Here is a 23,692-nt window from a genome sequence, read left to right on the forward strand (position 1 = left end):
ATAAAGAACAGCCATACTTCCATAGCGAAAATTGGCTGATTCAACTCCAGCTACCCAACATGTTCCACTATCTGACGTCATTACAGCCCAGGCATCCCAAGCCATCAAATCCGTGATATTCCACAGGGAGCCCAGCTTAAGTTATTTCGCAACTTTGACGGACGATATCACCCCAAAAAACGCATTTCATGAAATTTTCATTTCGATTTTCAAAATCAACAAGGTTTGATGTACATTTTAAGCTATGATGTGTCTGGCACCTCAGAGTCCCTTTAAGCAGTCCATGTGGGATGCATTTTAACTAACTAAATTCATTTGACATGCGCATAATAGGTTTAGTATGGTAATGCAATTAAGATTTACACATGGCTGACAAAACCTTTCATGGAGAAATACAGACCTTTAAATGCAGCAGTTCTAAAAAAAAAAAACATTCTTAGTCCTCATGATTCGCTACTTTTTGAGTTTTCAAAAGCCGGCGTTATGTCGATATTCTTTGCGCGCCATCTCTACCACTCCAGTCACAGAACTTTAGCCATCATCCACGTACAAGGGATCCAACTATGAATTTCAATAGCAAAAAAAAAACACGATTCTCTCATAATACAAGACCCTTTTGTAGTCAGTATATTTATATAGTAGCAAGTTTAAGGAATTTATTTTCTTATTCCTGACAAAATAAGATTTAGTTTATTATTCATTTGATCTCAGCCGCCAAACCAAGTGTCACGCCTTCGGCGACAACATGATTAGAGTAGGCGTGAAGCCGTGGCATTTCGATCCGCATCAGTTGCGCTACCGCATCTTGACTAGTTGAACTCAACTCTCAAAGCAATAGACCTCTTTACCTTGATTGAAAGTTTCCCTATTTAAGACATGTCATTCCCTAGAGTATCATTTCTTTGTTTAAGAGAATACACATAAATATATAGATACAACTCAACTCATTTTGCAAACATGGTCTCCCCTCAGTTGAATCCCATTTTTGGCAATTGCATTGTACTTTTTCTGTCGCATAATAAAAATTTTATCATGAAAGTCAGTACCGTAATACGCGGGATGTGCATTTTATTTGCCTGGTTTTTTTACTATTTCTCCTACGGAAAAAACTTCAGAACTAAAAATAAATTCCATCCATTTTTGTCACAATCATATTAAAAAAAGCGTTTGATACAGAAACTTAAGCTAGATAGACCGTCCTTACTGTAGTCAAGATTCAGTTAAGATTATTTTTGTTGGAGCACTAACAATTACAAGTATAAAACAATGCTCAGTTTTAAGTGTTAATCCACTGTTTGGCAAATCTCCGTTTAGATTAAGTGGTTCTTCTGTGGTGGCTTACGTCGCCCGGTTGTCGGTAAAACAAACAACGCAACTTCATAAATAGTTTATCTTTGTTTTCATCAAACATTGAAACTACCTCAATTGAACTCGTCTAAAAATAATATATATTGTTCTATAAGATAAGAAATCCGTAGCTTGGGCATTGGTGAAAGCGTGTTATCTCTACGTCATTTACGCGACATTATTTGTTTTAAAACTCTAGTTCAGAGCGAGAATTATTCAAAAAGTTTCGTTAGAGTCGACACTGCGCATGTGCGAGTCGGGTGTTAGGAGGCGTGGTTGATAACAGGTGGCTTAGTTTTATTTTCGGCTGGGTTTAAACTATCAAAAACTCATAACTATCGCTGTCAGTATCCCGTGAATTTGGTATTTATATCTGTAAGATCATTTTAAAAGAAGACCTTTTCGCGTGTTACAATTTTTTGTCGCCCAATGTCAACTAGATAGTAAGTTTATTTCAAGTTTGTTATATTTTTTCATGGTTGTATGAGCATTTTTCTTCAGTATAAATAACGCCAGACTGACTCGAAGTGGTTTGGATTCTGCAAAGCAAGTGGCTTATAAATAGAAAAACTTAGACGAGGATCTAAATACTTTCAGCAGGCGTCCGTCAAGCAGGGCAAGGTCAAGCGAGACGATCTTCCATGCATAGCAATCCGCTATACTAAACTAAAGTTGAATTTAAAGTAGACTAGATCCATCGTAATTCGTCTCTCAATACGCACATTAAAGACGTTCTTCTATATTTTTAAATGGTAAGAAAGATCCTATTTTGACACACACTACTTTGAAATTGGAAGTCGTTTTAATTTCCTTCTTCGATATTTTCTATTGTAACATTTTTTTAAACAATATTTTCTTGCTATTAAATTAGATTTTAAAAATACTTGAACTACACCAAGAACTTTCGTATACGTCTGTTTAAGTTGGCTTTCCAGAATTAACTTGACTTTGCTTTAAAGTTTGTTTTATATTTTTTTCATATTTATTCAATTATTCAAGTTTTAATCGTGCCAACAATATTGTTATCCAAATATTATTCAATTGTAAATCAAACTCTAACGACCATTTAACCGAGTAATTATATTTCTATACCAAAATGTATAGAATTATTGAAAATTCGACGTCTCTACTTAGTTTTTTTTGGAAAAACAATATATTTTTTCCATTGTCATAATAATTCGCTGATAAGAATTTTTTTAAAGTTTGTAAAAAGTTTTGAACTTTTTCGTGAAGTTTAAAATTACTTATTATATATTTCTGAACAATACTCTCGAACTTAGGCATTTACGCTGAAGATGACACGTTCAAAACTTACAACAATTGTTTTCTTTTGCCTGTATATATATATATATATATTCATTATTGGAAAACAATATATTGGTTAATAGGTTAGAACCGCGCGAAGCATCTTGGAAGTAATTTCAACTTAGAAGTGATTTCAGTCACGCATCAAATCAATAAGTTGTAACGCCACAAAGCAACGCGTGACGTGATGAACAGTAAAGACCGAGGAAGGCCTGGGAAGTACGAGCAGCTTCGCCTTGATTGTCTTCGCGAAGGAAAGTTGTACGAAGACCGAGACTTTCCGGCTAATAGTCGATCCTTATACTCAAAGAATCCTCCAAAGGTCAATATAGTATGGAAAAGGCCAGGGGTAAGTGAACTGTCTGTCTGTCTGTCTGTCTTCATCCCCATTGATCACTCATATATTACGTAAATTATTCACCTTCCAAAAGGAAATTTGTCAGAATCCAAAGTTCTTTTCTGATGGTGTGGATCGACATGACATTGCTCAAGGAAACCTCCAAAACTGCTGGCTCGTCTCTGCTCTATCAACCTTATCACAGTACAAATCCCTCCTTTATCGCGTCTGCCCTCCGCACCAGACCTTCCGCAAAGATCACTACTGCGGCTTGTTCGTCTTTCGGTTCTGGAGATTCGGAGAATGGATTGAGGTGATAGTGGACGACAGACTTCCTACTTACAATGGGCGTCTTTATTTCGCCAAATCTACGGATCCCAATGAGTTCTGGTGCAGCTTAGTGGAAAAAGCTTACTGCAAGTAAAAAAGATAGAGTGTAAACAATTTCATACTTACATACGTTGCCTATAGATGTATTTATCGCTATATGAGCGGAATGATCTCGCAATGGCGGATTAGGTCTTTGAATCCGTACATAAATACCTTAGAGCTTAGAAAATAAGCTACGTATCACATCAGTGATTCTATCATTCTTCAATCTAATGTTTTAAGACACGCTGGGAAAATATAAGCCCTGGTATTATTTTCGGAGATTTACCGTACTGGGACACTTCTTGCTACTGTTTCCCGCAAAACAATGATGCGTGGTTATCACGTATATTGTTAGTGCAAAATGGCAACGTATCGATCATGTGGTGTTCTTTAACGGCCCCTTATCTATTTCAAATAAAATATGATAATCTAATTTTCTATTAACTTTTATCATTTACGAGGTTATACGGCACGTACGAGTCCCTTGCTTATGGTCTTCAGAGCGAAGCGCTACAAGACTTCACAGGCGGGCTTGTCGAGAATATTAAGCTTTCAAATCCACCAGAAAATTTGTTCGAGTTTTTGAGCAAATCAGTTCAACGACATTCTTTGCTGGGAGCCAGCATAGCGGTGAGTGAAGCTTTCACCAATCGACTTATTAAATTTACATTGAAATAATACATATATGAACTGCAGAACATAAAGACAACAGAATCTTCCGGATATCTTGTTCCCAGAGCCTATATGTAAAGTTGGAAAGAACCTGAGAGGGAGACTATTTTTCAAGAGGTGTTTTCATGTCGATTTTTGTTTTGTTTTGTTCATCTACAGCCGAAATCTGGTGTCAATATTCTCCATCAACCAAACGGATTGATAACAGGACACGCTTATTCTATAACTGGCATTAGAAAGGTAGGGTTGGTTTTGGTAAAGGAATAAACGTACTCACAGTGGGCATCACACACAATGTAGTTTTGCGCAAATAAAAAAAAACCGAAAAAGTCAAAATGTTCGAAGATTAAAATAAGTTGTGAAAAATGTTTTTCTTTCGTAGGTTGAACCACCCAGCTTTCCTGAGCGTCCCGTTATACACCTGATTCGACTTAGAAATCCGTGGGGAAACGATGCCGAGTGGAAGGGTGCTTGGAGTGACAAGTAATGTAACCACGTGCATTTGCGCAAAATTGACAGTCACGTGTGCATCACGTGCGCATCACAAGCGTGATATTTTCAATCACGTGCGCAGAACATCCAATTTTGTGTGCGCATCCGTGACGTTTACGGTACTTGCAATTGCGCACGCACTTATCTACGTTATAATCTACTCCTTTCGCATTTGTGCTTACTGTTTACCTGTGGCTTGCGCATCGCGTGAATCGTAGTATTTGTCCAATTGAATGAGGAATTCTAAAACCTAATTTTTATTAGATCTTCGCAGTGGAAAATGCTTTCAGCTCGTCAAAAACTACAATTGGATTTGACTTTTGAAGACGATGGGGAATTTTGGTATGTAGATCAAAGCACATAATTTTGATTGAACGCGTTTGAAATTTTGCTCTATGACGAGGACGATGATGATGGTGATGATAAAGTTGAATTTATTCATAATGGCGATGATAGCATTACTGATATTTTTGATGATGATATTGTTATATGATGATGATGATGTCATTGTTGTTGTTCATGTTGATAATGACCATGATTATATTGTGGTTGTTGTGTGGGGATGGTGATGATGATGATGACGATGACGATGACGATGATGATTATAATGATGATAATGATAATGATGATGATGTTGAATATATGCTTGGTTTCAGGATGGACCTTAAAGACTTTCTTCGCACTTTCTCCTTAATTGAAATCTGCATGCTCACCCCAGACAGCGTGACAGACGAACACAAGAAGAAATGGGAGCTCAGAATAGAAACGGGACGATGGCAGGCAGGAGTCAACGCTGGAGGGTGTAGGAACTTCATAACATACTTTGATAGAAACCCACAAATAAGGTAAGTGAGGTCTTAAGAAACTGTATCTTGTTCAAGCCTCGTCCCGTTTACAATCACGCCACCGCAGATACCCCTTGCTATCGAACTCGTTTCGTTACTGCGCGGCGCAATCGGGCTGCCCTCAGGCTACACGCAGCCTTGTTCCTTTGCAGGTTGCAAAGCGAGTGATGCCTACATTACTTAGATTATATATTAAAAAATCAGATATATAAACAAAGAAAACGTGTTGCGCGCGAGGTGGTAACACCAGCATTATTAACTCAGCAATTCAACCTGCGACGCACGTTTTGCGCAATGTTGTGCGAGGTCTTTACCTTACACCCACAACTAAATATTTATCCTATCAAAATATTATTAGTTGAGAATCATTAATTGACCCCTTTAGCAGCGAGCAAGAGACTGGGGCGAGTTTTGAATTTCAATCTAATTAGCAAAAAAATAAAAAATTGCAAAAAGTGTCCCCTGTAACCATACGTTCTTTGTATATTTTAAACACTTTTGAGAGAAAATAATTCTGTTTTTTTTTTCATCCAATCATGTTCAAATCTGCAAGACTTCCTAAAGTTGAGATGCTTTTTCAAGTGACAAAAGTTTTTTCTAATAAGATTAAAATTCAAAACTCGCCCCAGTCTCTTGCTTGTTTCTAAAGTGGCCAATTCAAAGTGTATTTTAAAGATTTGGTAAAATGTTTTTTAAGGGTAAAACTGGAGGAACCAGACGATGATTGCGAGAGGAACGGTTACTCAATGGTGATCGCTTTGATGAGGAAAGACAACAGAAGACTTCAGAGGGAGGTCCCTATTGGTTTTGCTGTATATAAGGTAAAAATTATACACGACACGCAAGCATAGTGCGTATTCGTTTGTTGTTTTTTTGTTGTTTTTTTTGTTTTTTGTTTTTTGTTTTTTTGTTTTTTGTTTTTTTGTTATTTGTTTTTTTGTTTGTTTTGTTTTGTTTTTTGTTGTTGTTTTTTGTTTGTTGTTGTTGTTGTTGTTTTTGTTGTTTTTGTTGTTGCTGTTGTTGTTGTTTTGTTTTGTTTTGTTGTTGTTTTATTTTGTTTTGTTTTGTTTTGTTTTTTGTTGTTTTTGTTGTTGTTGTTTTGTTTTGTTTTGTTTTGTCTTGTTTTATTTTGTTTTGTTTTGTTTTGTTTTGTTTTTGTTTTTTTGTTGTTGTTTTGTTTTTTTTTTGGTTTTGTTTTTTTGTTTTTTGTTTTTTGTCTGTTTTTTTTTTTTGGTTTTGTTTTTTTTGGTTTTTGTTTTTTTTGGGGTTTTTTTCGTTGGCACCGTTTATCGAAATTTCCTTGTAGTTCTTTTTCGCAATAAAATATCTTCGCTTGCGCACTCGCACAAGAGGTATGCATATATCTTGTAAGCCATAAAAATGTTGGCGCCAACCGTTTGGACATTTTTGTGATAGTTTACCCCTAGACCTATCTGATGTACAAACTCTCCACCCAGTAAAGCAAATATTCTGTTACTACTTTTTTACTAGCATTAGATAGCTAGAGGTTTATGCTGGAGCGCGAAAGAATATAACAAACGTCAAACGCGCTTAAAAAACATCTGGATTTATTTGTGAGAAACAGTGAATAAAATCCATTCCTTAATCGACTGTACTTCAGGTCCCTAGCAGCCTTGGAAAACATCAAAGACTTGACCAAAAGTTTTTCGAATACAACCATGCAGTTGCTAAAACAAACATGTTTACAAAAGAGCGAGAGATAATGCTACGTTGCTTGCTGGACCGAGGAGAATACATTATTGTCCCGTCGACGTACGAACCAAACCAACAAGCGGATTTTCTGCTTCGTATATTTGCAGAGAAATGCCACGATATCAAGTAAGTGTTGTTTTCTTATGTCCTAGTATCAAAGTAATCTCGCGATCGTTAGAAAAAGCACTACGCATGCTCTAACGAGGTGACCACTGTCTATTTCACATTCCCAGCGCTACGCATTCATTCATTCGTAAATCCACCGTGTCTTCGTACTATAAGTCCATCATTATCCCCGATTTCCAGGTACGTCCATTTTTCAAAAATGTCCAATCTCAGGAACTAACCGAATATTTATATATGATTTTTCAAATAAACAGAGAGGTTTATCAAAGAACAGAGCTGATTGGTTCAACTAGAGTAAGTAGCGGCCCATTCCTGCATCTGTGAAGGCTCTTTACAAATTTTATCTTATCTCTATAAGAGGCTCTAGGGATAACAGGCTGTATATTTACTGTGTATGATAGTGATGGAGCTAACCTAGTGTAACTGATAAAGTTATTCAACTAAAAAAATCGAACCTCCTCTGCCTTGTATTTCTGAACCGAAAGAATATACACTGCATGGTCACGCAAGGGCAATTACACCGTAACACCATTACAAAGTGACACGTAACTGTCACATCTGACTTTCATATCGATCTTTTTACACGATTTCAGGAAGTGTTTCTCCCTTTCTGCGATCTGTGCACATAGTAACATTCATAAATGTTTTTATTTTTCAGCCAAAACTTTCCAATTTCGACCGAACAAAGTTCGAACAAACTTACCGGAAGTTCTTCTTGGACATCGCTGGTGAAGGTGAGTACAACACTCGCCCGCAGAGCCTTGTCATTCTTACTACGCATGCGCCATTTCCTCGAGCATGCGCTGTAAGGATACTGGGCTCTAAGGCCATTACACGCACGCGTACAACCCATATTTTTCATGTTTTTTTCGGTTTTTTAACTCGTTTATCCTTTGTTATATTTTTTCGCGTTTTTTAGGAAGCAGTTGTCGATCAGCATGACTTACAGCTTGTCCTCAATCAATCATTCAGTAATGGTAAGTCTAGTTATCACTAAGCATCGGTTGATTCAAGGTCGATCTGCTCGTAACAGAATCCTCTAACTACTTGTTTTTCAGACAGCTCTTTTTCGATGTTCAGTCTAGAGACCTGCAGGTTAGTAACCTAAAACGTATAACGCCGAAGGGACCGACCTACTTCATGTTGAAGCGCAAAGACTTTTGATATATTTTCTTAACTTTAACAACCATCACAGCCACGGACGTAGTACGTCTTCTATCAGTACGAAATCCATAATAGTATGGCAAGTCAAATTTTGCATGGCTGTGATGGTTTATTGCTTCTCCGCACACACTAATACACTACCACTGTATCTAATTCACTATTATTACACATTAACGCTAACAACATTTTCCGCTATCTTTTGTTCTTAACAGAAGTATGATAACATTGTTTGACGTATCCTTTGAATCAATAAAAAAAGTTGCTAAAACAAAATGAAAGGGTTAGGTGAATCAAGAGTGGCCGTAAGTGCATTAGCCGCTCTAGCTAGCCCTCTTGGGTTTCGGGTTCGTTCCCTCTATGACATGTGAGTATTAGAACATATTCCCAGGGGTTAATATATAAAAATGTTTGTACCCAAGCTAGACCAGAATGCATGCTCCTGGTATACGTGTTCTTATATATATAGCAGCTTATTTTCATAACTAATGGCAGTACAACAAAAATGGTGTTTTGGAATTTGAAGAATTCGTTGAGCTCTGGATGTTGATCAAAACTTGGAAGGTGAGTCATACCAAAAAACGTATTTACCTTGAGGGTAAAGTTCATTTTCCCAGTTCAGACTACGTGTCATTATCTGGAGAATAAAATTCTTTGTTTGGGTTATATCCATATTTATGTGTCTTAATTCTCGCAACTATTAAACAAAAAGTTATACTCAAGGGAATGACACGTGGTCTGAAACGCACATGTAAATTAAAGAGGTCTATTTACTGCATGATCCATGCATTCTTTAATTCTTAGTTGATACGATGTTTTGCTTCCTCTTTACACTATTTTTTTGTTTGTTTTTAGCGACATTTCCAGTACTATGACAAAGATAACATCGGCGAGATGGGCGCGTACGAGTTACGTGATGCTCTCAAGGGACTAAGTAAGTAAGAAGAAAAATCTATAAATACCCGGTATTTCTCTTCGAATTTCTTTTCCATCCATTTGGAATCGTGTGGAGTGAACCCTCGACAGCCATGAAGTCTTGATAAAGCGCGTCAATCCGCGAGCGAGATGTGACTTTTTCTCTTCTTTCCGGACAGATTTCAAGCTTAGTAATCGTTCACTGGAGACCATTGTACTGAGGTTCCACAGTAAGCGTGGTGTCATCAGTTTCGACATGTTCGTACAGATTAACGTCAGGCTTGTTTTGATGTTCGGTGAGTCTATTAGGTATCTCTCTTAGGCTCATGTAATCCGTCCGACGGCATGCTGGTTGTGTACTTTTTTTATTTTCAAGAGAATGACACGTGGTCTGGAATGGGAAAATATTCCCCCCAACTAATTTATTGAGGTCTATTCTTCGTCATAAGAACCCAAAATGCTATAAATTTTTTTCTAATCATCCAGTTTTCATACGTTTTCATTTCAGGAAGTTTTCTTAGAAGATCGCGAGCTTCGCGGACTGGCAAGGTTGTTTTTAGCATGGATGACGTAAGTATGAAGTAAGAGATGCAAAGCCTTCCGTAGTTTAATGTGTCAATCAATAATAGTTTAGGCATACCTTTTTTTCATTAAACATTTTTTTTCTTCTTTCGATTCTCTTTTATTTTTAGTTCATTATGGCAACTCTCTGCATTTGAAGACATGTCACTACCCAGCCTGCAACAGGAGCAAAATTAATCCAACCAATCAGTAAACTACTTCGAACACCTATGTTGATTGTTGTAGACTAAGTGTTATCCCACACATTGAAGATACAGCCAATCAAAATGCATGAAGACCGATGTGCATGTGATGGTTTTTCAATGCTGTGATAGAAAATAGTTATTCAATGCTTCCTCGTGATACACCATGGAATATCCCACTTCTCAATTATATATCTTTAGCAAACAGCACGATCCCCTAAAGGCTTGTGCAAGAAGCCATGGTATGCCACTCAAAATATTATTATTAAATATTATTATTATTCTATCATTATTATTGTTAATAGTTATAAAAGTTGATGTTGTATGTTAAATAAATTTACTCGACAGTAAGTTTTCCAACATGTATTGGTCAACAAAACCTTTACCAATGTTTTTTGAAATAGCTGTATCTGTCTTGCTTACACGTTAAGGTCACGTGACCACCGGAAGTCAGTATGGCCATGGAACCTAAATATCACAATATGCTATTCACGAGTTGGTTCACCGCTGACCGCCAGCAATGCAGGCTACGAGTTGATCACGATCTTCAATTTTTCACGATTACTCATCACAGAAAATAAAACCCTTGGTCACGACTCATGCAAAACCCGCTTACCGCGACGAAAAAGACATTTATTTTCTCACTCAAACTCTTCTAGATAGTTCTTAGAAAACGTGCTGAAATGCACGCATGCGCAATCGTTTTTCTCTAATGATCCGAAATAACACACGATTAACTGCATTTTTGGGAATTTTTAGAGCGTTGTGGCATGAATTAACAAGAGACCATGGCCTTTCTTTCTGGTATTGCAAAAAAAAAATTATCATCCGAAATAACACGATGGAATAACGTTGTGGCATGTATTAATAAACCAAGTGTATGTAAACAAATCATCATCGCCTGAAGCAAGAAATGCATCAACGGCATCATCTGAGGCTGTTCTCTTACACCCCCCACAATCATTGTTTTGACAAAATACGCAAACACTGATTGACCTTTGGAAATAAAGTATTTGTTTAAATAGTCTTCTTGAAATTTTCTTTTTCAAAACCTCTTGTTAAAAGATACCGCTCTCAAACACAGCTTGAGAGACAAAACAATATAATTCATTCAAATAAACGAAGTTTGTTTAATTTAATTTCCTGCTTGAAAAACGCTCACTCTTTTTTTTTATACATAAGCCCGCCGCAATATCTGTGTCGAGAGTCCTGATATTGACTGAGAATATTCTTAAGATGAACTGTTATAATAGTCGTCTTTCTTTGTATAGAGTTTGTATGTTTGAGTTGCGTTTAGTTTAAAGTTCATTAAAGTTGTTAGAATTTCATAATCAAAGTTGAGATTGAGAGCGAAAGAATTAAGGTGTTAGTAAAAAGCAAAATAGGTCAAAATAACTTCCTCAACTGAAGATCTTAGCTTTGAAATTAATGTAATTAATAATTAATTAATGTAAACATTCAATTAAGTTAAACTATTTTCTAGAATGTTGATGGATAATCTTTTGAGTAAAGGTATGTTTATTTTGTCTTTTTTAGAACAGCTATATTTGTTTCCTTGTGTTTTTTTTGTTTTGTTTTGTTTTGTTTTGTTTTTTGTTTTTTTTTTTTGCATTGCAATTATTGCCTTGAGCGGTCAAGCTTCAGAGAATACAGCAAAATTTTCTATTGATCAGACATTTCTTGGAATCAGTCGAAAGTGAACAGGCGAGTGATATGGTACCTTTTTAATGAGCCAGCTCTGAAAACGCTGAAAATGGCTTGGAAATCCCTTGTTTTGGCCCTGGTGCTGTTGTCATCGTGTTCAACAGGTAACATCCGACATCCAACGATTCAATTTTTTAAAATATTAATTATAATATATAGAGGATATTACATGGGCGCGCGGAGATACAAAATTTATCTTCGAGTGCTGAAAAGATCTCTCCCGAGTGAGCGTAGCGAGAGAGTGAGAGATTTTCAACACGAGAAGATAAATTTCGTATCTCCAAGCGACCATGTAATATTCTGTTTATTATATATTTATCCATAAAATCAACTTAATAAGCTTTTTCATTGTTATAACTAACTAACTAATAGCTTAAATACACATGGTAACGATATTTTCACATGTGAAAATAACATGTTATTTTCACATGTGAAAATATCAGTTTTTCGAAATGGAGAAATATAGGTATTTTATGGATAATTATATGATAATATTTAATATTAATAAAATTATTATCAAAAATTGTTTGAGAATTTTTATAGTTATTCAACTCTTTTTTCCAATGGTCAAGTTAAATCTTTATTCTACATAGTTATATTCTATGCACATTTTGTTATTATTTTTGAAACATTTAGCTAGATTTGAAATTTTCATTGATGAATTCAGTTGCTCTAATAAAGACCTTGGCTAATAAACCGAAATCATTTGGCGGGATTGATATTTTTTGTACTCTTTAATAAACGAGCGGGAAAGTAGATATGACTGAGTACCAGTTCTGCACCAGACAGATCAGGGCAGATCAGGGCAGATCAGGGCGGATCGCGGATCAGCCCTGGAGATGACGTCATTGCACTAGCCCAAAGCTTGACGTCATAGGATTTAAGAACCAATCAGAAGCCGTTCCGGTAACGATAGCAACTCCGGAGCGATCTCCCCGAATTCCTCCAGATAGCTGGATAGGTCATATCTATTTTTAGAAGTACATCTTTCCAAACTTCTCTCTGGATATCTGAATAGATCATATATATTGTTATACTTTATACTTTTTTTCCAATATTAGATCCATGATTTGATTATAATTTATAATCTATTTCTTTTTTTGTACACTTGATCAGGGTTTCTAAAGTTCTTACTTGTTTCTTATGTATTATTTTTTGTACAAACAAAGAGGCACGCGCCATGATTTCTCTTAATTTGATTTGATTATAATTTATAATCTATTTCTTTTTTTGTACACTTGATCAGGGTTTCTAAAGTTCTTACTTGTTTCTTATGTATTATTTTTTGTACAAACAAAGAGGCACGCGCCATGATTTCTCTTAATTATTTTAATAATTAAGAGAAATCATGGCGCGTGTCTCTTTGTTAAAACATTCTAGTAAACATATGAAGTTTTAGTCCTCTTTTTTTTATAAAGCTCTGAGTTGCTTGAAGAGAGTAGTCGTGCATCCCGGTCTTGTTTTTATGGAGGGGCATAAACGAAATCTCGCTAAACAGTTTCTAAAGTTTTCTTGAGATTTTCATGTTTGCTCATTCGATGAGCATAATTAATAACACGCCGATCGCTCCTGGCGTCGACTCATAAGTTGTTTTTCGAACTAAGCATGGCCATTCTTTCTCTCTTTCTTTGAACTTGTTTACCAAAGATGAAACACACGCCAAAATCTTTACCGTTAACGAACTCTTCATCAAAAGAAGGAAAAAGGGGGCTAGGTGAATGCGAAATCGTACTGATTTTTGAGGCAAAACATGAAACCGAGGCAAAATGCAGTGGAGCGAGAAATCTATTAAGAAGTCAAAATGACTGGACCGCTTCTCAGTTGAAGGGTAAACAAAGAGATACGACTCGATTATAACAGTTCTTTGTATAGTTTATTCATTTTATAAGTAGAAAAGTATTACAGTGTGCATATTGACAACTAATCAAATGATTTACACGAACGTATGTTTTTAAACAAATTGTCCGGCTTCTACAGTGTTTTCCAACCTAGATCGCTTAACTTTATACATAACACCGCCTTCTACTAATAACAGTTTTCGATTCTTTCCTTTATACACTACGGGTCGGACATCGAGTACTTTCACATTCTTTCGCTTGTTGTTTGCTGTGTTGCTTGTTTTTACGAATTACTCTAGGCTATCGATATTACATTGCTTTTACTGGTCCACAACTGTGGTTAGGGCTTCATTAGCCATATTCTCCTCGGCAATGGCTCGGACTGTGGGTTCGTCTTCGGGTAGTTTTATCCACTTCATGCTACCTGTAGATCGGTGCCTTATCTTGACAGGCCAATAGTTTTTCTCCATCAATGTAGACACCAGGATGGTTTTAGGATCTGCATTGTTACGCGATGTTCTATACATTTCTATAATATCGTATCCTTCTGGAATAGTTCGGAATGCTGGTGCTCCCGAGATGTAGTTTTGCCACACGGGGAGAGCTGCATTCGACCAGATTATAAAACAATGTGCGAGTTTAGGTTGTTTTCTTTCTGGCTTTGTTTCGGTGCTAAACACTGGTGCTGACTCGACACTACTGCTCACCTTAGTCTTGGTGGAGAAGAGATAAATGTGACGTCACTTGTGTCGGTAAAAGCAAGCATCCGCAATAACAAGAATTAATTACGGTCATTTCTTTGTCATTATTTTTGCCGGGGATATTGCTCCTGTCTGTAATAGCGAGGTGCCCGTAATATATATAGGGTGTCCGCATGGCGAGAGTTGACTGTATTTTTTAGAATGTACAGGAAAACCTTTACCGTCATTATTCAACATTTGAATATTATGTATTAACGGTTTTCGACCAAGTAGCACTTTAAGTCAAAGAATCTATAGAAATGAATAATAACAATAAAAACGCTTACTGCAAAATAAAGTGAGATCTGATAGGGTCACTGGATTTGGAAGGCACGTTTTCTAACACATATTACCATTCGAACGATTGCTCTTGGCTACATGAGTTAGTGACGAACTTTAAACAAAAAGCTGTCTTGTTTTATGATTAGTTTATTAAGCTACATTTTTGTTTCACTTTGCTTCAAAAACTTTTGGAAATTATTATTCTTTGCATTGAAATAAATGCAATATATATCCTTTTCTTCAGCAATTACAAGCACAACTACTATGATCACACCATCATCCACCACTATTATAAACTCGGTAGACTCCACATCTACTACGATGGCAGCGTCAACAACCACTAATACTATCGCGCTGGAGTTCACATCTACTACGATAGCGGCGTCACCAACCACTTCTACCATCCAGGTGGACTCCACATCTACTACGATAGCGGCGTCACCCTACATTACTACTATCGCTGTGGACCCCACATCTACTACGATAACGGCGTCACCCACCACTGCTACGATCCAGGTGGACTCCACATCTATTACGATGGAGGCGTCAACGACCATTATTACTATCGCGGTGGACTCAACATCTACAACGATGGCGGTGTCAACACCACTACTGCCATCGCGGTGGACTCCACACCTACTACAATGTCGGCGTCACATAAAACTACTGCCATCGCGATGGACTCCTCATCTACTACAATGGCGGTGTCATCCACCACTGCTACCATCACCGTGGACTCCACATCTACTACGATGGCGGCGTAACCTTCCACTACTACGATCCAAGTCTACTCCGCATCTACTACGATGGCGTCGTCACCACTACTACTGCCATCGCGGTGGACTCCACATCTACTACAATGGCGGCGTCATCCACCACCACTACCATCGCGGTGGACTCCACACCTACTACAATGGCGGCGTCACCCACCAAAACTACTGCCATCGCGATGGACTCCTCATCTACTACAATGGCGGTGTCATCCACCACTACTGCCATCGTGGTGCACTCTACTTCTACTACAATGGCGTCGTCACCCACCAAAACTACCATCGCCGTGGACTCCACATCTACTACGATGGCGGCGTAAACCACCACTACTGCCATCGCGGAGCACTCCACATCTACTACAATGGCGACTTCACCCACCACTACCACCACCACGATGGACTCCACACCTACTACGATGGCGGCGTCACCCGTCACTACTACTATCGCGGTGGACTTCACATCTACTGCGATGGCGGCGTCATCCACTCTTTCTTTGAACAAGATGGACTTCACATCTACTGCGATTGCGGCGTCATCCCCCTCTACCACCACGGTGGACTCCACATAAACTACGATGGCCGATTCACCCACCACTACTACCACCACGGTGGACCCCACATCTATTACGATGTCGGCGTCAACCACCACTACTGCCATTGCGGGGCACTCCACATCTATTACGATGGCGGCGTCACCCGTCACTACTACTATCGCGGTGGACTTCACATCTACCGCGATGGCGGCGTTACCCACTATTTCTTTGAACAAGATGGACTCCACATCTATTACGATGGCGGCGTCACCCGTCACTACTACTATCGCGGTGGACTTCACATCTACTGCGATGGCGGCGTCATCCACTATTTCTTTGAACAAGATGGACTTCACATCTACTACGATTGCGGCGTCATCCCCCTCTACCACCACGGTGGACTCCACATAAACTACGATGGCCGATTCACCCACCACTACTACCACCACGGTGGACCCCACATCTATTACGATGTCGGCGTCAACCACCACTACTGCCATTGCGGGGCACTCCACATCTATTACGATGGCGGCGTCACCCGTCACTACTACTATCGCGGTGGACTTCACATCTACCGCGATGGCGGCGTTACCCACTATTTCTTTGAACAAGATGGACTCCACATCTATTACGATGGCGGCGTCACCCGTCACTACTACTATCGCGGTGGACTTCACATCTACTGCGATGGCGGCGTCATCCACTATTTCTTTGAACAAGATGGACTTCACATCTACTACGATTGCGGCGTCATCCCCCTCTACCACCACGGTGGACTCCACATAAACTACGATGGCCGATTCACCCACCACTACTACCACCACGGTGAACCCCACATCTATTACGATGCCGGCGTCAACCACCACTACTGCCATTGCGGGGCACTCCACATCTACTACGATGGCGGCGTCATCCACCACTACCACCACCACGGTGGACTTCACATCTTCTACGATGGCGGCGTCATCCACCACTACCACCACCACGGTGGACTCCACATAAACTACGATGGCCGATTCACCCACCACTACTACCACCACGGTGGACCCCACATCTACTACAATAGCGACGTCACCTACCACTACTACTATCCCGATGAACTCCACATCTACTACGGTGGCGGCGTCACCCACCACTACCACCACCACGGTGGACCCCACATCTACTACAATGCCGGCGTCAACCACCACTACTGCCATTGCGGTGCATCCCACATCTATTACGATGGCGGCGTCACCCATTACTACTACTATCCCGATGAACTCCACATCTACTACGGTGGCGGCGTCACCCACCACTACCACCACCACGGTGGACCCCACATCTACTACGATGGCGGCGTCAAGCACCACTACTGCCATCGCGGGGCACTCCACATCTCTTACGATTGCGGCGTCACCCGTCACTACTACTATCGCTGTGGACTTGACATCTTCCGTGATAGCGGGTCACCCACCACTTTTACGATCCAGGCGGACTTCAGATTTACTACAATGACGGCGTCACACACCCCTACTGCCATCGCGGTGGACTCCACATCTACTGCGATGGCGGCGTCACCCATCACTACTACTATCGTGGTGGACTCCACATCTACTACGATGGCGGCGTTACCCACTATTTCTTTGAACAAGATGGACTTCACATCTACTACGATGGCGGCTCCACCCACCACTACTACCACCACGGTGGACTACACATCATCTACGATGGCGGCGTAACCCACCACTACTGCCATCGCGGTGAACGCCACATATACTACGACGGTGGCGTCACCCACTTCTTCTACGATCAAGACGAACTACACATCATCTACGATGGCGGCGACACCTACCACTATTACTATCGCTGTGGACTTGACATCTTCCGTGATAGCGGGTCACCCACCACTTTTACGATCCAGGCGGACTTCAGATTTACTACAATGACGGCGTCACACACCCCTACTGCCATCGCGGTGGACTCCACATCTACTGCGATGGCGGCGTCAACCACCACTACTGCGATGGCGGTGGACTCCCCATCTACTACGATGGTGGAGTCACCCACCACTACCACCACGGTGGACTTCACATCTACTACGATAGCGACGTCATCCACCACTACTACCACCACGGTGGACTCCACATCTACTACGATGGCGGCGTCATCCACCACTACTACCACCACGGTAGACTCCACATCTACTACGATAGCGGCGTCAACCACCACTACTGTCATCGCGTTGGACTCAACCTCTACTGCGATGGCTGCGTCAACCACCACTACTACTATCGCGGTTGACTCCACATCTACTACGATGGTGGCGTCACCCACCACTACTACCACGATGGACTCCACATCTACTACAATAGCGACGTCACCCACCACTAGTACCACCACGGTGGACTCCACATCTGCTACGATGGCGGCGTCAACCACGACTACTGCTATCGCGATGGACTTCACATCTACCATGATGGCGGCGTCACCCACCACTTCTACGGTGCAGGTGGAGTTCCCATCTACTACGATGGCGGCGTCACCCACCACTGCTGCCACCAGGGTGTGTGGAAGGCCTTCGAGGGGTGTTCAAGCCCACACAAACTAATCACACGATCTTCCTTTTCTTTTGATTTCTCTATTTTAATGTTGAAATATAGACTCTGATAAAGGCAAGATAATATTACTGATAGCAACATATAATCATGAAAACTAATAAAGAAACTAATTGTGAACTGTAAATCCTTAAGTTAAATTAAAGATAGCTTGAATATATTTTGAAAGTTCTTGCTGATAAATAAATTTAAGTGTTCTTACAGTTCTAGAAGTTTTTTCCTTTTAATTTTGCCCTGTTTGGTTTTGGTTGTGAGCGATTCTCTTCTTATTTTCTTGTCGACTGAATGAAGTTACTGTACTCTCCACTAGTTCAGTGCCTTGCCTCAGGTCGCTTTTACTTTAGGTTACTTTCCTGGGTTTAGGCTGGGTTTAAGATAACCACGTCTTCAAAGACAAGCAGGCCTCTGATAAATCCTTTTTTAAGTACCACGATCGTAGCTGTAACTTCTTTCTTTCTTCCTTCCCTTTTACTGTGAAGATTAGTTCTTTCATTGTATTATTTCAGCTCAGATGAAATCTCTGGCTTGACTTCTTCTCTTCGCTCTCTTCGCTCTCTTCGCTCTCTTCGCTCTCTTCGCTCTCTTCGCTAACTTCTCTTTCTTGTTCTGATTGACGTTTTTTTATGCTGGAGCGCGAAAAAAGAATATAACAAAAGTCAAACGCGCTTAAAAAACATCTGGATTTATTTGTGAGAAACAGTGAATAAAATCCATTCCTTAATCGACTGTACTTCAGGTCCCTAGCAGCCTTGGAAAACATCAAAGACTTGACCAAAAGTTTTTCGAATACAACCATGCAGTTGCTAAAACAAACATGTTTACAAAAGAGCGAGAGATAATGCTACGTTGCTTGCTGGACCGAGGAGAATACATCATTGTCCCGTCGACGTACGAACCAAACCAACAAGCGGATTTTCTGCCTCGTATATTTGCAGAGAAATGCCACGATATCAAGTAAGTGTTGTTTTCTTATGTCCTAGTATCAAAGTAATCTCGCGATCGTTAGAAAAAAGCACTACGCATGCTCTAATGAGGTGGCCACTGTCTATTTCACATTCCCAGCGCCTACACATTCATTTTCACGTTTCATCGTAAATCCACCGTGTCTTCCTACTATAAGTCCATCATTATCCCCGATTTTCTGGTATGTCCATTATTCAAATATTTCCAATCTCAGGAACTAACCGAATATTTATATATGATTTTTTAATGAAACAGAGAGGTTGATCAAAGAACAGAGCTGATTGGTTCAACTAGAGTAAGTAGCGGCCCATTCCTGCATCTGTGAAGGCTCTTTCTTATCTCTATAAGGCCTCTAGGGATAACAGGTTGTATATTTACTGTGTAATAGTGATGGAGCTAACCTAGTGTAACTGATAAAGTTATTCAACTAAAAAGATCGAACCTCCTCTGCCTTGTATTTCTGAACCGAAAGAATATACACTGCATGGTCACGCAAGGGCAATTATACCGTGACACCATTACAAAGTGACACGTAACTGTCACATCTGACTGTCATATCGATCTTTTTACACGATTTCAGGAAATGTTTTTCCCTTTCTGCGATCTCTGCACATAGTAACATTCATAAATGTTTTTATTTTTCAGCCAAAACTTTCCAATTTCGACCGAACAAAGTTCGAACAAACTTACCGGAAGTTCTTCTTGGACATCGCTGGTGAAGTGAGTACAACACTCGCCCGCAGAGCCGTTTGTCATTCTTACTGCGCATGCGCCATTTCCTCGAGCATGCGCTGTAAGGATACTGGGGCTCTACGGCCATTACACGCATGCGTACAACCCATATTTTTCATGTTTTTTTCGGTTTTTTAACTCGTTTATCCTTTGTATATTTGTTCGCTTTTTTTAGGAAGCAGTTGTCGATCAGCATGACTTACAGCTTGTCCTCAATCAATCATTCAGTAATGGTAAGTCTAGTTATCACTAAGCATCGGTTGAATCAAGGTCGGATCTGCTCGTAACAGAATCCTCTAACTAAACTACTTGTTATTTCAGACAGCTCTTTTTCGATGTTCAGTCTAGAGACCTGCAGGTTAGTAACCTAAAACGTATAACGCCGAAGGGACCGACCTACTTCATGTTGAAGCGCAAAGACTTTTGATATATTTTCTTAACTTTAACAACCATCACAGCCACGGACGTAGTACGTCTTCTATCAGTACGAAATCCATAATAGTATGGCAAGTCAAATTTCGCATGGCTGTGATGGTTTATGGCTTTTCCGCACACACTAATACACTACCACTGTATCTAATTCACTATTATTACACATTAACGCTAACAACATTTTCCGCTATCTTTTGTTCTTAACAGAAGTATGATAACATTGTTTGACGTATCCTTTGAATCATAATAAAAAAAGTTGCTAAAACAAAATGAAAGGGTTAGGGGAATCAAGAGTGGCACTAGCCGCTCTAACTAGCCCTCTTGGGTTTCGGGTTCGTTCCCTCTATGACAAGTGAGTATTAGAACATATTCCCAGGGGTTAATATATAAAAATGTTTGTACCCAAGCTAGACCAGAATGCATGCTCCTGGTATACGTGTTCTTATATATATAGCAGCTTATTTTCATAACTAATGGCAGTACAACAAAAATGGTGTTTTGGAATATGAAGAATTCGTTGAGCTCTGGATGTTGATCAAAACTTGGAAGGTGAGTCATACCAAAAAACATATTTACCTTGAGGGTAAAGTTCATTTTCCCAGTTCAGACTACGTGTCATTCTCTGGAGAATAAAATTCTTTGTTTGGGTTATATCCATATTTATGTGTCTTAATTCGCGCAACTATTAAACAAAAAGTTATACTCAAGGGAATGACACGTGGTCTGAAACGCACATGTAAAATAAAGAGGTCTATTTACTGCATGATCCATGCATTCTTTAATTCTTAGTTGATACGATGTTTTGCTTCCTCTTGTTGTTTGTTTTTAGCGACATTTCCAGTACTATGACAAAGATAACATTGGCGAGATGGGCGCGTACGAGTTACGTGATGCTCTCAAGGGACTAAGTAAGTAAGAAGAAAAGTCTATAAATACCCGGTATTTTTCTTCGAATTTCTTTTCCATCCATTTGGAATCGTGTGGAGTGAAACCTCGACAGCCATGAAGTCTTGATAAAGCGCGCCAATCTGCGAGCGAGATGTGACTTTTTCTCTTCTTTCCGGACAGATTTCAAGCTTAGTAATCGTTCACTGGAGACCATTGTACTGAGGTTCCACAGCAAGCGTGGCGTCATCAGTTTCGACATGTTCGTACAAATTAACGTCAGGCTTGTTTTGATGTTCGGTGAGTCTATTAGGTATCTCTCTTAGGCTCATGTAATCGGTCCGACGGCATGCTGATTGTGTACTTTTTTGAGAATGACACGTGGTCTGGAATGGGAAAATATTCCCCCCAACTAATTTATTGAGGTCTATTCTTCGTCATAAGAACCCAAAATGCGATAAATTTTTCTCTAATTATCCAGTTTTCATACGTTTTCATTACAGAAAGTTTTCTTAGAAGATCGCGAGCTTCGCGGACTGGCAAGGTTGTTTTTAGCATGGATGACGTAAGTATGATGTAAGAGATGCAAAGCCTTCCGTAGTTTAATGTGTCAATCAATTGTTGATTGACATTGACACAAAAATAGTTTAGGCATACTTTTTTTTCATTAAACATTTTTTTTCTTCTTTCGATTCTCTCTTATTTTTAGTTCATTATGGCAACTCTCTGCATTTGAAGACATGTCACTACCCAGCCTGCAACAGGAGCAAAATTAGTCCAATTAATCAGTAAACTACTTCGAACATCTATGTTGATTGTTGTAGACTAAGTGTTATCCCACACATTGAAGATACAGCCAATCAAAATGCATGAAGACCGATGTGCATGTGATGGTTTTTCAATGCTGTGATAGAAAATAGTTATTCAATGCTTCCTCGTGATACACCATGGAATATCCCACTTCCCAATTATATGTCTTTAGTAAACAGCACGATCCCCTAAAGGCTTGTGCAAGAAGCCATGGTATGCCACGCAAAATATTATTATTAAATATTATTATTATTCTATCATTATTATTGTTAATAGTTATAAAAGTTGATGTTGTTAAATAAATTTACTCGACAGTAAGTTTTCCAACATTTGTTGGTCAACAAAACCTTCACCAATGTTTTTTGAAGTAGCTGTATCTGTCTTGCTTACATGTTAAGGTCACGTAACCACCGAAAGTCAGTATGGCCATGGAACCTAAATATCACAATATGCTATTTACGAGTTGGCTCACCGCTGACCGCCAGCAACGCAGGCTACGAGTTGATCACGATCTTCAATTTTTCATGATTACTCATCACAGAAAATAAAACCCTTGGTCACGTCTCATGCAAAACCCGCTTACCGCGACGAAAAAAACCTTTATTTTCTCACTCAAACTCTTCTAGATAGTTCTTAGAAAACGTGCTGAAATGCACGCATGCGCAATCGTTTTTCTCTAATGATCCGAAATAACACACGATTAACTGCATTTTTGGGAATTTTTAGAGCGTTGTGGCATGTTTTAACAAGAGACCATGCCCTTTCTTTCTGGTATTGCAAGAAAAAATTATCATCCGAAATAACACGATGGAATAACGTTGTGGCATGTATTAATAAACCAAGTGTATGTAAACAAATCATCATCGCCTGAAGCAAGAAATGCATCAACGGCATCATCTGAGGTTGTTCTCTTACACCCCCCACAATCATTGTTTTGACAAAATACGCAAACACTGATTGACCTTTGGAAATAAAGTATTTGTTTAAATAGTCTTCTTGAAATTTTCTTTTTCAAAACCTCTTGTTAAAAGATACCGCTCTCAAACACAGCTTGAGAGACAAAACAATATAATTCATTCAAATAAACGAAGTTTGTTTAATTTAATTTCCTGCTTGAAAAACGCTCACTCTTTTTTTTATACATAAGCCCGCAATATCTGTGTCGAGAGTCCTGATATTGACTGAGAATATTCTTAAGATGAACTGTTATAATAGTCGTCTTTCTTTGTATATAGTTTGTATGTTTGAGTTGCGTTTAGTTTAAAGTTCATTAAAGTTGTTAGAATTTCATAATCAAAGTTAAGATTGAGAGCGAAAGAATTAAGGTGTTAGTAAAAAGCAAAATAGGTCAAAATAA

General features: G+C 39.3%; 3 protein-coding genes across 3 annotated transcripts; all 3 read left to right on the plus strand.

The window, feature by feature from the left end:
• Nucleotides 1-1,979: 1,979 nt before the first annotated feature.
• On the plus strand, nt 1,980-10,400 carry LOC116307033 (calpain-9). Its single transcript, XM_089023993.1, has 20 exons — nt 1,980-2,099; nt 2,736-3,001; nt 3,084-3,409; nt 3,823-3,991; nt 4,193-4,273; nt 4,416-4,516; nt 4,790-4,867; nt 5,182-5,370; nt 6,068-6,191; nt 6,992-7,209; nt 7,464-7,503; nt 7,868-8,014; nt 8,129-8,186; nt 8,268-8,304; nt 8,586-8,607; nt 8,866-8,934; nt 9,226-9,304; nt 9,465-9,581; nt 9,794-9,866; nt 9,978-10,400. Exons 2-20 carry the CDS (start codon nt 2,840-2,842, stop codon nt 10,042-10,044), a joined length of 2,157 nt encoding a protein of 718 aa, XP_088880119.1. The 5' UTR covers nt 1,980-2,099; nt 2,736-2,839; the 3' UTR covers nt 10,045-10,400.
• A 7,440-nt stretch (nt 10,401-17,840) lies between these two features.
• On the plus strand, nt 17,841-18,628 carry LOC148904969 (uncharacterized). The gene has a single exon (XM_089040771.1). It carries the CDS (start codon nt 17,841-17,843, stop codon nt 18,504-18,506), a length of 666 nt encoding a protein of 221 aa, XP_088896897.1. The 3' UTR covers nt 18,507-18,628.
• Nucleotides 18,629-19,253: 625 nt separating this feature from the next.
• On the plus strand, nt 19,254-22,623 carry LOC116307029 (calpain-1 catalytic subunit-like). The gene is made up of 11 exons (XM_089040768.1): nt 19,254-19,467; nt 19,732-19,771; nt 20,122-20,196; nt 20,384-20,441; nt 20,530-20,566; nt 20,848-20,869; nt 21,121-21,189; nt 21,470-21,548; nt 21,709-21,825; nt 22,029-22,090; nt 22,235-22,623. The coding sequence occupies exons 1-11, from the start codon at nt 19,328-19,330 to the stop codon at nt 22,259-22,261; spliced, it is 726 nt and encodes a 241-aa protein (XP_088896894.1). The 5' UTR covers nt 19,254-19,327; the 3' UTR covers nt 22,262-22,623.
• The last annotated feature ends 1,069 nt before the right edge of the window (nt 22,624-23,692 follow it).

Source organism: Actinia tenebrosa, unplaced genomic scaffold (assembly GCF_029948245.1).
Source record: "Actinia tenebrosa isolate PJP-AT-01 unplaced genomic scaffold, QUT_ActTen_1.0 PGA_scaffold8__29_contigs__length_14323225, whole genome shotgun sequence".
Taxonomy (NCBI): Eukaryota; Metazoa; Cnidaria; class Anthozoa; order Actiniaria; family Actiniidae; genus Actinia; species Actinia tenebrosa.